The sequence below is a fragment of the Colletotrichum spaethianum genome, assembly GCF_022836535.1.
Source record: "Colletotrichum spaethianum MAFF 239500 DNA, contig37, whole genome shotgun sequence".
NCBI lineage: Eukaryota > Fungi > Ascomycota > Sordariomycetes > Glomerellales > Glomerellaceae > Colletotrichum > Colletotrichum spaethianum.
Genome location: NW_026054807.1, coordinates 263468 through 279994, shown reverse-complemented (window position 1 = coordinate 279994; position 16527 = coordinate 263468). Strand labels below are relative to the sequence as shown.

The 16527-nt window shown below is 55.0% G+C and overlaps 5 protein-coding genes across 5 annotated transcripts; 1 reads left to right on the top strand and 4 right to left on the bottom strand.

Annotated features, from left to right (window-relative positions):
* Positions 1–449: 449 nt before the first annotated feature.
* On the bottom strand, positions 450–2121 carry ColSpa_10662 (exoglucanase 1; the record flags this gene model as incomplete). The annotated part of the gene is made up of 5 exons (XM_049276874.1): positions 450–518; positions 587–956; positions 1040–1250; positions 1310–1514; positions 1633–2121. The coding sequence occupies 5 exons, from the start codon at positions 2119–2121 to the stop codon at positions 450–452; spliced, it is 1344 nt and encodes a 447-aa protein (XP_049132831.1).
* A 3120-nt stretch (positions 2122–5241) lies between these two features.
* On the top strand, positions 5242–7787 carry ColSpa_10661 (quinidine resistance protein 3; the record flags this gene model as incomplete). The annotated part of the gene is made up of 2 exons (XM_049276873.1): positions 5242–6716; positions 6770–7787. 2 exons carry the CDS (start codon positions 5242–5244, stop codon positions 7785–7787), a joined length of 2493 nt encoding a protein of 830 aa, XP_049132830.1.
* A 433-nt stretch (positions 7788–8220) lies between these two features.
* On the bottom strand, positions 8221–10239 carry ColSpa_10660 (putative indole-3-pyruvate monooxygenase YUCCA4; the record flags this gene model as incomplete). Its single annotated transcript, XM_049276872.1, has 4 exons — positions 8221–8349; positions 8407–9402; positions 9474–9580; positions 9645–10239. The coding sequence occupies 4 exons, from the start codon at positions 10237–10239 to the stop codon at positions 8221–8223; spliced, it is 1827 nt and encodes a 608-aa protein (XP_049132829.1).
* A 1795-nt stretch (positions 10240–12034) lies between these two features.
* Positions 12035–13438, bottom strand: ColSpa_10659 (UDP-N-acetyl-D-glucosamine 6-dehydrogenase; the record flags this gene model as incomplete). Its single annotated transcript, XM_049276871.1, has 1 exon — positions 12035–13438. The coding sequence occupies one exon, from the start codon at positions 13436–13438 to the stop codon at positions 12035–12037; it is 1404 nt and encodes a 467-aa protein (XP_049132828.1).
* Positions 13439–15279: 1841 nt separating this feature from the next.
* ColSpa_10658 (uncharacterized protein) lies at positions 15280–15894 on the bottom strand (the record flags this gene model as incomplete). The annotated part of the gene is made up of 2 exons (XM_049276870.1): positions 15280–15443; positions 15504–15894. The coding sequence occupies 2 exons, from the start codon at positions 15892–15894 to the stop codon at positions 15280–15282; spliced, it is 555 nt and encodes a 184-aa protein (XP_049132827.1).
* Between the last annotated feature and the right edge of the window lie 633 nt (positions 15895–16527).

Genomic DNA, 16527 nt, shown 5'->3' with positions numbered 1-16527 from the left:
CATGCAAAAAAGTATTTGCCCGGACCTTTTCTTCCAGGGCGCTACTAATATCTACCCTCGCCTTCAAAGCAAGCCCCTCCAAATGATCTGAACCACTTGGAGGTGGCGTTTTTGTCGAGAACGAGGAGGGAACAGGCGAACAGAGTTCCAGGGATTTCGTCCCTCCGGGAAACGAGCGTGAGAATTCAAGTAAAACCTTCCTAAGGGATAACGAGACTTTGCAAGCAGAGAAAACAACACTTCGTATCCTTTGTACGTCTCCCAGTTCCCGACTGCACGAAGTACCAAACACCTGCTTACCTGCCGGTATTGCCTTCCCTCGGACCGACACCGCTGCACAGATATGGCGGTCCGAGTGCGTATGAAACCCGCATAAAGCCCCCAGTGAGAACACCAGGGGTATTCTCGCTAAATTGCGGCAGCCATACATAGTGTGTTCCTTCTCGCGCTTATTTGACAGTCGAACCAATGGGCCCGAAGCGAATGTTGGAGTACGTAACCGTAGCCTTGAGAGACGGCTGTCAGCTTTTACACTACCGACAAACGATTGCATCAGACGTTTGTGTTAATAAAGATATCGACTCACGCTTGCTAAGCTGGACTCAACATCGGCCGGAACGCCGGAGGAGGTAGGGCAGTCGCCACGAGCGGATCCGAGCTGACCGGCCTTCTCGGGAGGATAGGTAGAGTCGAGCCAAAGCATGTTGGCGTAGTGATCGTCCCAGAGGGACATGACAAGAACCCATTTTCCGCTGAAGGCCGAGTTCAACTTGGACCAGCCGCCGACCTCAGAGAACCGGTCGCGGTCGCCAAATACCTTGAACTGACTGGTGCAGAACTCGGGGGTCACGGCATTACCCGAGACACCGCTGATGGTCGAGTTGGGCATGTTGATCTTGGCCCCGTTCTGGACAAAGTATTGCTGCAACTTGTTGTTGGAGAACTGAGTGACAACGCTGATGATTGAGGTTAGTGCGTCGGACAATTCTTCCGTGTCTTGCAGCCCGCGTCACGCCTGGTGTCGGCTGTTGAGACTCACGTAAACTTCTTGGAGGTATCAACCGTCTTGCCCTTGCCGTAGAAGCTGGTGGCGCCCATACGGTAGGGATTAAAATCACAACCGTTAGCATCGCAGTCACCAGCGAAACGGTCGTCAGAGTAGGTTCCACCGCAGCCCGACTTCTCGCAGACGTGGTACGCGTTGTTCTGGCATGGGTGAGGGGTGACGGCAAAGGAATGAGCGTTCGACTCTGAGGATAGTCAGCGGCGGTGATCAATGAAGGGGCCAACAGCACCAGCACCAGCATACCCCAGACGTCCATCTCGGCGCAGCAGGCACCGTATGGGCCAACACCGGCATTGGCATCGTTGGACGATGGAACCCAGCCCTCGACGTTGGCCTTTCCTCCGACAAACTTGAGGTCACGAGCACACTGGGCATCGCAGTACCCTGTGCCGTACTTGGCACCCGCCTTGTTGGTGGAGTACTTGGCCATGCCACCGTCCTCGTCCATCTGCGCCCGGTCAGCGTTCAAGTATGATTGCCAGTTGCTACACCCCTTCTCGTGGAGGACTACGTAATCGTCTTGTTTCTCAAAAGGCCCATCACGGATGGTGTAGTGGATTACTGACCTGGACAAAGTACAAGGCACCATTGAGGCCACACTCAAGTTGTGACAGGTCAACGTCAAACGCCAACTCGTTGCCTGTCAACGTGAACATCTCATACTTTGAGACGCTGTTCATGAGGTACAGACGAGAGCCGATGTTCTTTCCATAGGCGTGCTGGGTGACGAACTTGAGGCTGAGCGCGTTGCCGGAGGTGGTAGCGCCATAGGTGCCAGCGTAGTCGGCGCCCTCGAGGGCACACTTGGACGCGCAGTCGGTGGCAGTGGTGCACTTGCCTGTCCACTTGTTGCCGTCGTAGCAGTTGGCGGTGCCTGTAGTCTCGTGGAGCCAGCGCCAATTGGCGTCGATGACGACCTCGCCGTTGACAGTGGTGCAGCTGGACGAGGTGCACTTTTGCCAAGTCAACTTGGGGTGGGTTTCGGTCTGCTGGGTGCCGACCTGCTGTGCCGAGACAGCTGTGATGCCCGCCAGGAGGGCGGAGAAGGAACGCATATTGAGATTGATGTTCCGATACCAAAGATTGTCTGGGTGGTAGGTTGGGTTATAGATAGGACTCAGGAGATCACCTTGCCATCTGCTCTCTTTATATACTCCCGCGCCGGCTCTTGGCATGCACCCACAAGGGGATATAGGTTCCGTTGTTGTTGAAGCAATTGAATCTCACCGGACGATTGTAGCCCAGTATCCCTCGTCCTGAAGCGTTTGTCGGGATACCGTCGTGATCCTCGGGATCGCCAACGTCTGAGCTGCGGAGAGCTGCATCCGTTTAGCAGGAATGAGTATAGATCCGTCCAAACAACGAGTCAAGCATGTTCGACGTGATCTTGGGTAAGTACAGCTATTGCCACTAAACCGTGCCATTCTTGCGATCAATCTGCAAAGTGAGCAGTCATTCGATGGAAGGAATACAGAGTTCATCTATTCTGGTAGGTGTGGAGTACGAGAGGTATGTCTCCGAGGTGTCTATAACAGTATCAAGGTGATGACGGCCGTGTAGTGGATGTCTTATAGTATGCGGTGGCATAGATTAACACACCTGATGGCACCTGGCTTGGAAACATCCTTTGCCCTCCCATTGTTGTGGTATCCCCCCACCCTTGAATGGCAGTGAGGCTTGTTGATGAGGTATGTGAACGAAGTGGCTGCTCAAGCAAGCTTTTGCATGACAGTCGGTGCAAATAGAGCTTGAGCCTTTGGAAGATATCTGGAAGCCACAGTATATAGGGACCTCATCTGCCAAACATGTCTGCCAAGCACAGATTCACAGGGCCAATCCTGGACAAGCTTCTGTTGTCGACTATATCGACTGCCGCCAGAGCGAAATATCCATAAAATGGTCGTCGCCGAGAGTTCCACAGGGTGTAGCTTAGCCTGTCAAGTGTTCTGAGGGGTGGTTCGAAACTACCCCTAAAGAGCCATTTGCAGTCGGTTGGCAGCTTGCATTCCGGATTTGAAAAGGGGCTCGTTGCTCATTCAAGTCATGGTACTTCCAATTTGGCTAACAACAAATCGTAGCCAGGTCATCCCGTCTCGGGAACATATCCCCTGAAAGATAATCCGTCATAGTTTAATTCACTGTGAATAAGAGCATGGTTTCTGTGGAGCTTCGGTCAACTGTTCAATAATAGTAATCCTTGTTTGGAGAGTGACCAGAGAGCCATACTGTATCATGGCACCTCAGAGTGAAACATCATACGGGTATGAGCAGACAATGTTGCTGTATGGACAGCTGTAGTTACCATACTTGGTCCTCGATGATACCCTAGTCTGGGGTAATTCTCACGGAAGCCGGTAGTTAATGTAGCCCCCGGCCAGGGTATCGGCCGGCCGTGAACCGTTCCACCACACACTACCAGACATGAATAAGAGGTTGGGCAGCGTTGACCAGTCACATCGACGAAGTAGGAGTGGGGTAGCCGGAGGATTCATGACCTTGATTCAACGTTAATAAAGGTTCATTGGCTGCCGGATATTGAACCTATACAGGTGGCGCAACCGCGATACGATGAAGTGCAAAGGATGAAAGGCTGACTGTGACTTACCAGTACTGGACTGGACGTTGGGTGATGGACGGCGAAGCTTTCATGGGCGACACGGGCAACAGCCTGGTTTCTGTTTCGAATGCAACTCTTTCGGAACGTCTGATTCCGTGCTCTCCCTTGGCGCTTCTTAAGCACATGAAGGCAGCCTGAGAGTCCGAAGCCAAACTGTGACGTAAAACACACAAAAGAGGCACCTACCGTTGGAAGCTAGGACATTCGACTTGTGAACGCTGGCAAGTAGCGGCTAATATGCGTGGACTCTTGGAAGAGTGCCCTATCGAGCCTCATGGCACTAAGCCTTGGCCGCATATGTTTCATAGCTTGTCTTCTGGGGGCCCATCAACATGTTGCTATGTATGCTCCGTGGGCCGATTTGTATCATGGCTCTTCTTCAAACCCCAAGCCTGCTAAGCAAGTCTGGACCAGGAGTCGGCTCAGAAGCTTCGGGGCGGTTCTTTTTTTCCTTCTTTTTCTCTCTTTTCTTTCAGAAGGACAGGTGGCACTGCACATTAGCCGAAAATGAAGATTGGGCCACACATCAAATGACGGGGGTCACGAGGGGCACAATCAACGTAGGATCGAGTCCCAGAACCATATTTTTAATTTCAAGCTGATTGTTCCATCTTGGCGGCCATCTGTGTGACTGAAACCCCGGCCTTGCAATATCTGGCCCAGCTTCAAGGATGTCATCATTTACGAAAAAGAAGAACCTGCCACGACGGAGGTCTCGGTTTATCCAAGGAACGAGGGGAAAAAAAAGAAAAAAGAAGAAGGTATATTTGAATACGGAATCCAGAGTGCGAAGCGAGGTTTTCGGTGAGCGGGATGCCGTCTCATTGTGAGATGTCGGCTTCGAATCCCAAGTGCCGACTCACATCTCCGCTTGGTGATGCAACGACGCACCGGTTCCATCTGTACGCAGCAAAAGCCGATACCCAAGAAGGAACGGGACCCGCGCATTACGGGTACATCAACACTATGCGTTGTTTTCATTCAACGATTGTTGCATGCTTCCTCGTCCTCACTGTCCCCTTCTCGGCAGACAGAGCGGAAGTACCTAAGCAAGCATGTCAAAAGTATCATGGTGGTGGCAGTCGCCAGGAAGGTGCTCTCGTTGGCAGGCACCTTCCCTGAGGAGGTTAGGTATTGGGCCAAGGATCCAAGGATCCCGCTCAATGTACATAGTAAGTGGATCTAAAGCGGGTTAATATGACTAAGCCTCATTAGGCGTGATTCTGCCAGGCCGTGCACTTGAAAGCGCTGAGCACTGTGGGTATCATCCGATGCAAGGCCTTTATTCGCTATCAAGCTCGCTCCGTTTTCACAGTGTGGCCTTCGCTTCCCCGCTTCTCCCCGCTCACCGCCCTCGCCTCGGTTCAATTCCGAACAAACAAGCAACGCGGGACGCAGGCTTGCAAAACCTCCGCACACCCACTTTGGACGCGCACACAGACGAGCGCGTTCTGCCGCAGCCGGAGCTTCTCCGACAATCAGCCATTCGACCCAGCACCGCCCATCCCATTCGAGAGATAAGACCCAAGGGCGCCATCGTCGGCCCTGGTTTCTCGAGATGTCGTCCTCCTTGGCCGACCAGGAGCAACAACCGCCGCAGCAGGACCAGCAGCACCAGCCGCAGCCGCAGTCGGATCCCCAGCCTGAGCTGCCCGTCTCGCCGACTGCTTCGCAACAGGCCACCGCCCACGCCTACGCCAGCAATGGCCTCCAGGTCCTCCAGGCCGCCTCGGATGCAGCCGCCGCAGCTGCCATCCAGAATGTCCAGCATCATCTGAGCACTGCCGCCGCCGCCGCTGCTGCTGTCGCCGATGAACAGCAGCAGCAGCAGCAGCAGCAGCCTGAACACCAATCGGCTGAGGAGCAGCACCAGCAGCAACTCTCGATGCCCCCGATGGCCGAGCACGAGCAAGTCCAGCAACAGCAACATCTCCCGCCTCCTCAGCCGCCTCACACGCCATCACAGCCGGCTCCCCAGCAACCGCCGCAGCAAGGCACGCAGACCCCGACCGGTGTAGCTTCCTCTACCTCTCCTCCTGGCGCCAATAACACTCTCGGTGCCGTGTCGCATGGTGCCATGCCTGCCTTCCCTCAAACTTTTGCGCCCATGCCGCCTATGCCACGAGACCCGACTGTCAATCCGAAGCTGACACGCCTCAGACGGGCTTGCGACATGTGCTCTCAGCGAAAGGTCAAATGCGACGAGTCGGGCCCTCCTTGCCGGCCATGCTCCGAGCTCAACGTCGACTGCACCTTTAACCGCCAGCTGAAAAGACGGGGGCCCCCAAACAAGCACGCTGAGGCTGCCAGAGCTGCCAGGAGGCAGAGAATCGAGCCAGGCATGTCTCCCACCGCTGCCGCCTTCACCTCGTACGGCCCCGCCGTCACCCCGTCGCCCTCTCCGCATAACGCTGCGCAGGCTCTGGTTTCCATAGCAGAGGGACCCGGCCGGCTGGACACCGAGTCCATCGCTCCCTTGCCCATACTCGAGCTGCTTATCGACGACTTCTTCACTTACATCCACCCTCTCGCGCCCTTTCCCCACGAGCCGACCTTCCGACACTCCTTTGCCAACAGGGAGGACCGGACAAACCCCGAGTTCCTTGGCCTGCTGGCCTCCATGGTCGCTGCTCTCGTAGCTTCCTTCCCCCGCACTGCCCGCCAACATCTCAAAACCCAGCACAGCATCCACCTGTTCCCCAGGGCTATCGTCATGATTGAGAGATGCCGGGACATTGCGCTCGATACGAGGGGAGCCCGATGGGCTCTGAAACAACCCAAGACGCTGGATGACGCTGCCACCAGCTACTTTCTGGGCCTCGCAGCCGGTTACACGTTCCAGTACGGCAGGTACCGCTACTTTACCGCCGAATGCTTGGCGCTCATCCGCGAGCTGGGCTTCCACCGGCCCAAGCACCCCAATGAGCTTCCTACTTTTGGCAATGACGATTGCTCGCCGGATCCTTTGCCGTTCCACCACATCAAGGACCAGATCGGCAAGCGCATCTTCTGGTGTCTTTTGCTGGGTGTTAGGTGAGCCGTTCCTGGTCTTTGCCCCTGTAACCCGATTTGCTGACGCCTTACAGGTCCTTCTCACAGCTAGGCGCCTCCCATGCGGACTTGGTCATCGCTCCATCGACCCCGGGGCTGCCCTATCCCGCCCTGCCCGAGGACGTTGATGATCTCTACATAATGGCTAACGAGATTGTGTACCCGCCCGAGAGTTCCGTCACCTTGCTTACTGGTTATCGGTTCGCCATCGACATCTACACCACCATGAACGCCATTGTCAGCGTAGAGCTCGTTTACGGCATGAGCACGCTGCCTTGGCTCGATCAGCGATCCTTGTTGAGAGACGCCCTCATCGCCGCCAAGGACATTCTCGACCGCTTGCCGCCTGAGCTCCAGCTCAGCGCGTCTCACGAGCAGTCGAGCGGCTTTGACGCTTTGGATGACGCCGACCTCCAATACGTGCCTCCCGCCTACCCCAACAACCAGCCATCGAACGATGTTCGGATTGTCATCAAGAATCACCCGCAGCGGCGTCGGCAGCTCCAGTACGAAATTCAAAAGGCCAACATCTACGTTTCGCAACTGGCGACTCGTTCCTTCTACGTGGAGCTGTACTTCAACCTGCGAGACGTACATCTGGCAGATCCGAACAAGGACGGCCAAGCGGGTGAAAGCCCCGACGAAAAGGCCGCACGGGAAGCAGAGAATGCCGAGGAAGCTCGAGTCTTTGAGCTGATGACGGCCGAGAGGGAGTTGATCGTGCAGAACCTGCTCCATGTCCTGGGCTCCATCTCGCAGCGCAATCTCGAGCCCAACGGGGGGTCCTTGATCAACAAGATTCGCCAAGTTGCGTCGACCCTGCTGAACGATGCTCCTGAGCGCAAGGGCCCGGTGGCTGTGAAGTCGGAGGAGGCTTTGGTGAAGCTAATTGATGTGCTGCTCAAGCTGGAAGGCACAGGCCCGAGTGGCAGCAACATGGCCGGAGAGAACATGACGCCGCAGGACGAGGAAGAGGAAATGCGCAACTGGGCTCACTTGCGCGACTATCAGCAACGGTTCGCGGCTCACGGTGGGTTCACTGGGAACGTTTGAAAAAAGTGAAAATGGTATTCATGACTGCAAGAAGCGTCAGGTAGGGGCCCGGATACGAAGGTAATGGTGGTGTTGGTGAGATTGTGGAACATTTCGTTCAGGTTTATTCAGGAGAACGGGGCTCGGCAACGACTCCTGACATGTGTTTCTATATATCCTCGAGGATGAGGCGACCCCTTCTGCAGGGACGGATGGCCCAGGCGTCCATGACGACCTTGAACAGAAGCGGCAAAGGCCTTGTAGCCTGAGGCCGGCAAGCTCATAGTAATGGTATTATAACAGGTATTGCAGCTTCTTCAGAAGCGGCTCTCTTCAGGTCAACGTCGCCATGTGAGATCTTTACATAGATGGCCAGTAAGCCCCAGCCGGGCTGTTCTCGTACCGCCGATATGCCAAGGTCGCGTTAACAAGTACGAATAGCCTCGCAAGACCCTCAAGTCTGAACTAAAAGCCCCTCTTCCACCGCTTTGATCTGCAGAGCCAGAAGACGTGAGTACGAGCGACACAGGGCAAGGTTCCCACCCATGTACCAAACTCCAGGGTGGCCACTACTTCTCCAGATCTATTCAGAGTCAGCGGTGTCATGACGGCACTGCGTCGGCAACGGAAAGAAACGTACCGAGTTGATCTCGCCCTGCTCATCGAGGTCCCAGCAATCCTTGACCCGATTAGCCACTTCGTCGCCCAGGATCTTGCGCGCGCTGGACCGCATGCCATCGTACCCCGTAGCGAGGACGACAATGTCGGCCTCCAATGTGGCGCCGTCGGCCAAGGCTAGGCCGTTGGGCGTGAAGCCCGAGATCCCCTCGGGGCTGTGGTGGACCTTGACCTTGCCGTCGGCGATGAGCTTGCTGCAGCCAATGTCGATGTAATACCCTCCGCCCCGCGTGATGTACTTGCGGTAGATGCCGCTGCCGTCGGCGCCAAAGTCCAGCTTGAACCCGGCCTTGCTCAGGCCATCCAGCAACTCCCGGTCGACTGCCGCAATGGCCTTTGTGCCGTGAGCCTGGAGCGCAAACTGCACCGGGATCGGCATGCTCTGCGCGGCGATATCGGCATCCTCCGTCGGCGGGCCGCCCTCGTCGTACATGCCCTTGTGCATCAGGAACAAGCCCTTGTTTGCCGTGATGACGTACGTGCCGCCCCGTTGCACCATTATGACCTCTGCCGCGCCGCTCTCGTAAAAGTTTTGGCAAATGTCGTGACTCGAGTTGCCGGAGCCGACGACGACGACCTTCTTGCCTGCGAGGTCTTTGATGGCTGAGGCGTCCGAGTGCTGGCTTCCGTGGTAGACTTGGCCGCGGAAGCCGTCTTGGCCTCGGAACGTGGGCGTGATGGGGTCGCCGGCTTGGCCCGTGGCGAGGACGACGTGCCGCGGTCGGATGGTGCGGATGGTGCCGTCTGCGCGTCGAAGCTTGATGGTCCAGAGTTTGGAATGGCTGTCGTAGCTGGTCTCTTCGATGTTGGTGCTCGTCCAGATGTTGAGCTCCATGATCTTTGCGTAGGACTCCAGCCAGTCGGCCAGTTTATCCTTGGGCATGAACATAGGCCAGTCTGCCGGGAAGGGGAGGAAGGGGAGGTGGCAGTACTGAATTGGGTCGTGGGTCATGAGGGTCTGCTATGAGGTCAGTCTCTGGTTTTTCGGCTTCGAGTCCAGAACCATTGTTCTGGTGTGTGGTTACTGACTCTGTATCGCTTTCGCCAGCTGTCCCCCACGTGCTCGTTGCGGTCGATCATCAACGTCGGGATGCCAAGATGGCGGAGGCGGACAGCGATGTTGATACCGGCGTGACCTGGGAGTAGTGTCTTAAGTCGGTGTTCCTACATGGCAAACAGAAATTCCGTCGTGGGACTCACCTGCTCCGATGACTAGAACAGTGGGATCCGCGTCGAGGAACTCTTTTTGCCTCTCTCTTTGCTCCCTCCAATTCCCACCCTTGAGGTCCACGTAGCCCATCGGCCGGTTGACGCCTACGTTCTCCTCGAAGCCCTTCATCTCAAGCAGCGTAAAGTTGATCATGAACGCCTTCCACGTATCGTCCTCCTCCAGTGTCAATCTCACCATCCCCTTGCCGCGGCCGACCTCGGTCTCGAAGTCGAACATGCTATCCACCCAGTGAACATTGGGAGCCGGATTCCTAAATGCTGGCCGGAAAGCGCCTTGTTCACAAGGGACAAGCTCGCGGAGGCGTGCCCGTGGCTGGTTCCTGTTGAAGTAGGCGGATATCGTTTCGAGGCCGTTGATGGTTCGGAAGTCCCAGGAGAGGCCGAGGAGGTCGCGGACCCACGCATCTTGACGGAAGATGGGTGTCAAGTCTAACGTGCTTTGCCCCGTGAGAGTCTTTTCGAACTTTGCTGTCCACTCGCTGACGATGTCCCGCGCATCCTCGGGGGTTTTGGAGGGCGCTTCTCTGAGGTTGGGGAGGGTGATGGTGTAGTTCTGCTTCGCCATGTTTGGAACTCGCATTATGTCACTCTCCAAGCGTTCTTCTATGCTAAACATCCGACAAGACATGCGCTCGCGTAGGACCTCCTGATTAATGGGGCAGCCTGGAGAAGGTGTTGGTTTTGAACGGGTTGACTGGACCGGGAGACACTGCCCCGAGCCGACGTCGATCCGACGATCGTATATAATTTCAGAGCTTGACGCAGGATCCTAGAGATCGATTGCCGGTTCTTGGGGTAATTGTTGGGGTAGATACGGCCCGCTCCCACTCATGCACGTATGCTAGTCGACCCCATGTGTAACCACAACTCAAGCCCGTGATAGCCAATGGTAAAGAAGACGTGGATGATCTGCGCCATGGCCAGCTACCCCTCTTTGCAGTCCTCAACATTCTCGCCATCCTAAAGCCTCAAGTCCTTGGCGCTCACCTTGGCCAGTGACTGAGGATTTCTCAACTCTGTTCGCTACGTGGCAGTACGACACACCCTGAGAGACAGTCTCGGCGATAACCATCTGCTTAGTGTGGTTGGAAGAATCCAAACCACGGCGTTTTTGTTAGCATTAGCTTTCTTTCTGGCTGGTGAACAACGGTGTGACTACAATTATGCAGGAGCTCGTCACACAACTTACAGCAGAACATGGCCATCCTCTGGTTGCATTTCGTCACGAGCTGCCGTGTGCGTCTTGAGGAGGAGAGTGCTCGGGCGACTGTCGGCCGACGACCTTGAAGTCTGGAAGTACACCAAGCGCCTGTGATGTAACCTTGATATGGGGAGAACTTTGCAGTTGCAAAACACCAGTAATCCTACCAACTATGCTTTTGAGAAGAGGGTGGGATTGGTGATTCTGGAGTGATCTCCGAGAAACAGTTTTCATAGCCTACGTACAAACATGATTCGTTGTCCGGAATGCGCCATTCAACATTTACCTGGGCTGCTTGAATGAAATAACCTCAAACAGCATCCCGACGTTAAGATGGCATGTCATGTATGTATTCAGCACAGGTCTTCTCAAGTCAAAGCAGATAGAGTCACTAAACTTTGGTCAAGCTCCATATATGCTGAGGAACAACTATAAAGTTCACATAGAGCCTTTCTACACTTGAAGTGTCAAGAAAAATTGCGTCTGAGCTGTGTCTTGGGCCAAGCAGTTTGTCTATCAGGGCGACAGACCCCCGGCAGCTTACATGATCTGAACTCCACATCACTAGATGCCTCGAAATGTTAGCCTCAACACATCCGCTTTGTATTTTGAATTGATCCACAATCCGCATAAAAGCCCCGGAATGAATTTCTGTCACACCCGATCAGCGCTACTCGCCGGTCGTATGTATACCAAGCTCGCAAGCTGCATTGCCGACTTGTCCATCGCCGCCAAAAATGGTACGATACAGGCCACTGGCATGGTTGGGCTTTTGTAGGATGACTGGCATAATGGATTGGGGAGTGCCCATTGTCCTGCCAAAGCCTACTCTGCCATTTGTAAAAAGGTATTGTAGTAACGTCTACGCAGCATCAGAGTTTTTATAACACTTAACTGAATCTATCACGCTGGATCAACCTGGTAGCAATTTGATATCCATAGATCCATAAAATTCGTGAGAGGTCGAATCTTTATACACAATCTTTATTTATAATAGTCAGAAATACGAAAAATGCTCCAGGGGCTCAAGCCTTCTGTCCTGTATCAAGAAAATGATGTCTTCACACCATTTTTGGTGCTTATCCCAGTCTTATAGATCTTGCTTACTTGCTGAAGGAACTGCTTAGTCGCTAAAGAAAAGAAAACTCCCACAGCCTATCTACGCAGAATCCGCGTATGCCCAGATATGCTTCTCCACAACATCCAAAGCCTTGAACTCTTCGCTCTCCTTCTTGATCTCCATCACTCGCTTCTTGTACTCACCGTTACTAAGGACTTCTTCAACGCCGTCGGCAACTTGCTGCGATGTCGGGTTGCCCGTCTTGAGGTTGTATGCCACCCCCGCCCATTGCCCTCGCATCGCAACCTCGGGCTTGTCTTCAGAATCACCACCGAGGACCATGGGGACCCCATTGGTTACGCCATGCATGAAGCCGCCATATCCAGCATTCATAACCCACACATCGGCATATTTGAGTAGCGCATCATATGAGATGAAGTCCACAACTCTCGTATTGGCCGGTACTGTTACTTCTTCAGGCAAAGTCGCGCCCTTCTTGCCCAAAATAGCGACAACGATGATGTCGTCGCGGTGGGCTAGGCCCTGGAACGTGGGGATCACAAGATTCGTGTAGTCTAGCACGACGGTGCCCTGCGCAACGGCAACGATCTTTTTGTTGCCAGCCGTGATATCACTCCACCAATCCGGATATTTGTAGTTGGGGTCGATCGGTTTGGGCGGGAGGCACCCTGCGTACTTGATGACATCCGGGAGGTCCGATCTGGGATACTCGAGGCTCGGCGTGCACATTTGCAGCGTGACATCGTAGCTGGACTGCCATGCTCCGAACAAGTCGGGTGAAAGCTCTTTTGTTGCACCGAGCGATTTGGCGATCGCGTTGTACTCTTTCGCTGGCTCAGCGAAAGGCCCATTGGGGCCGAAGAACATGCTGTTGAGGAGCGCATTCCTCGCGCGGCCGGACTCGGTCGAGTCAGGAGGCAGAGCAGGCCCAAACGGCCCGGTGTCAATGCTTGTGCCGACGAGAGGAGCTACGTTGACATCGACAACGGGTGGCCTAGTGGGGTATCCCTTTGGCAATGGGGCTCCCAGCATCATGGGGGTGAGGCCCATGAAAAATGACTCGTGGACGATGATGACCTGCTGGTCTGGGCGCTTCTCGCGGATCTTCGCGAGCGTGTCCATCAACACGCGGAAGTGTATGGGCACCCACCGAATAAAGATGTTGCTAAGGTCCCACATGAGGCGAGCGTTGCCGGAGGGAACCTTTTCGCGCGCCTCAAACATCTCTGGCGTCAAGATGTTGGGCAATGGAGCAAATTCGGCACCCATGCGCTTGATCTGGGGCTGGAACTCTTCACCGGCGATGTAGGTTGCCTCGAATCCTCGTTGGATCATCTCTGCGGCGATCTGCAATATAGGGAATGAATGACCCGAGGCAGGCGCCGAGCAAAAGACAAGATAGGGGCGTTTCTTGCTACCATCGCTGACGCCGTTGATGGCTGCCGCCTCGACCTTGACTATGGGGTCTCCTGATATCGTCATGGTTATAGGAGATGTATCGCCGGATGGTGTAGAACGTGTCAAGCGAACGGGTTATAAGAGCAGTTCGAGGGGATGTGAGGGGATGTATGTAGATGGACTAGGTGGACACACGTTTAAGATGATGGGCAACACTTGTGGGCTTATATACGTAAGCATGGCCGGTGTTAATAGACAGCCTCATAACTAGACCCGTATAGCGCGGATTAACCGCGGAGCTTACTTTGAACACATTGCTGTCCTCTTGGGATCCAGCCTCGTCAATGGCTGATATCGGGTCGATAACAGACTCCTGATGTCGTGTAGTCCTTCTGGGCGTGGCGACGTAGCAAGTTTCAATTTGCTTGCGATGGATAGAAAAGCAATATGTGGGCCGTCACCCCGGAGAAGTTGCGTGGCTTGTATTGGTATCAAATCCTTCTCAGCGGCGTGCCGTTGTGTCGAATTGTCGCCGCCGCCTGATACTATGGAGCTCTGGGTTGAGTCGTTCCTTCAATGACATCTGACGGCAGATTTTAGTCTTATGGGTAACCGTGCCCAGGGGCTAAGCTTGTTGAGTGGGGATCCCAGAGGCCAACGAGGACGAACACACTCGAAGGAGCATGTAAACGGCGTAAAACAGCCAGCCAGCGACAAGGCTGTATATGCTGTGCTCAGGCGCGTGGAGCTGCTTGGATGAGTTGTGTTCCAAGGCTCTGGGCGGTATCAGAGCTGATTGGTGTCATAGGATGAGGATCCACATGTCCAAACGATGACACCCAAACGGACGAATGCAGGATTAGGGTATTTGCAGCTTGGATCCAAGCCCGTCAGCGCGAAGTCATGATAGTCGAATGAAAATCCCCTAGGCTGCAGGCTAGCGTTGCTGGCGAGTGTCGATTGAGCGACTTAGGCAGTCCACCACCAAAGAGGTTGCAAGGCTTATCTCTGTCTCATCACTGAGATAAAGATTTGCATACTTCGGCACAGGCTCAAAGAGCGGATGGTTCGGCATTCTTCTCGCCCATCAAGGACCGGGCTCACGCACCGCTTGCTTGCGGTGCCAGAGTAGCATGAGTAGCAGTGCTTCGGTTGCAGTTTTAACACGCGGTTGCTGGCACCATGGCTCATGTTCAGAAAAACAAGCGCCACTTACGCGAGGAAGGAGGATCAGAACCCACTAGGCTTGGTCTGAGCTGCCGAATGGCCATTTCCGCGCCTATTCGGGTCTTCACGGGCCTGAACCGGTGGGGGAGCGGGCGACACTGATTTTCGATTGAGAGAAAAAAGCCGCGTACGTGTAAGCTGACACCTCCCACACCTAACCCTGACGAATACGGCGTTTGTTCATTTGCCTCGATGGCCTAAAGGGGGGATGAGAGGATCAGAAAGACGATCTCCTTTCCGCTTTTCGCTGTGGGATACATACCTGGATTCAGGCGATAGCCAGTCATTGGATGCTTGCATGGACTGCCTGCGTCTTTATGAACGGCGCTGACCTTACGAGTATGACAAAAGCCAATGGACCCTGTTTGTGGGCGGATGATCAGCGGCCCGACGTAGCGCGAAGACGGTCTGGAAGGTGGACGTTGCCAGCGTTGTGAACGCGAGTATTGTCGCTCGGCCATCTCGTATTGCGTTGCGATGTACATGAGAAAAGAACGGAGACGCCAATCTGGTGTGTTCCCCGCCGCTGTGTCCTCGTTCTTTGCCCATCTCGGGGGTATGCCTCAAGAACGGGTGCCGGTCGATCCATGCCTCATGCCTCATGCTAATAAATTTGACCCCGAACGCCAATCCATTCCGCGGCTATTCTCCAAAATAGCGAAACTACGGCCGCAGTTGTTCAGTAACAAGGGCACCGGTTAAGCGACCCCTTTTCCTTTACGCTCGCCGGTTCGAGCAAACAGTTCTTTGAAGCTCCACTGCCTTTTGTCCGTTTCGTCCGATGATCCGGAAGGGTTGAACATGGAAAACCTCGAAGATGCAGAGCTGGATTTCGTCGAGCCGTAGACTTCAGTCGGCCGCCCTGCGACAAGTCTCGTCAGTATTGCTCGACGCGGAGTACAGGCAAACTTCCGCAACTCACTGATGTTCCCGGCGCCTCCGATCCCATACCCCCTGAACTGGCGATCCCTCGCTGCTGTCTCCCTCGCGTCCTCCTCCTCGGTGTCGCTACTCGCATCGTCGAGGCTCTTTCTCCTCCGCATGCGCGTCTCCGCGCTGCCGGCGACGCCTGACTCGAACTTTGGCGTCGCTGGGGTCGTCGTCCCGCTCGCTGCGACCGGGGACGGTAGCGCCGGGGCCAATGATGTCGCAGGCCGCAGGTTTGCTGTGGACACGCTGCGGACGACGGCGAGTCGGCCTTGAACGCGGACGCGGTGCTGGCGTTTCCGCGTGGGGATGAGCTGGTTCAATTCGGGGTCGACTTCGCCCGCGTTGTCTTGTGAGTGACGACGCTGGTTCGAGAAGGGGAGCATCGTGGGGGATTCGTCGCGAATTAGGCGAGGATCGGCGGAGAGGGGGGATGTTCGTGTGCGATCGATAGGCAGGGCTCGGAACAGATGAATGGATGCGTTCGACGTCGTCCCCTGAAAGAGCGATGAGGGAACGTCTGCAACTCGAATGAGCGGACGCAACAAGATGGTGAACCTTGTAGCAAGAGGAGCGAGCTCCGCAACGGCTATATCATCCGATCGAAACGACGGCAAGCAGAGAAGTAAAAGGGCTGAGGACAGTGGGAGGTTGCATTAGCAGCACCGGAAAGGGGGGAAGCGGACATTGCATCTGAAAACACCAAAGGATCGATCGGGTGGTCGCTGAGCTCAGCCAGCACAAGGCGGGCCAAGCTCAGCTTAAGGATTAGCTAGCGGCGCAATCAATCCCAAGTAGCCGGTTCGCATCGCTACCGTGGTAATTTCTTCTGTCAAGAATTCCAGTAATCAAATCGGGGGCTGCTTGGCCTTTGGCGGTCCGAGGCGTAGTACGACAAAGCCTCCCTCATTAAACCCGCATTGGCGTGTAACCCCCCCAGCCCGTTAAGTGGATCTGGACGCAGAGTTGAAAACCGTGAATTTGGGGGTCCATCGCCCATCGCCGAGGGAGCCAGCCCG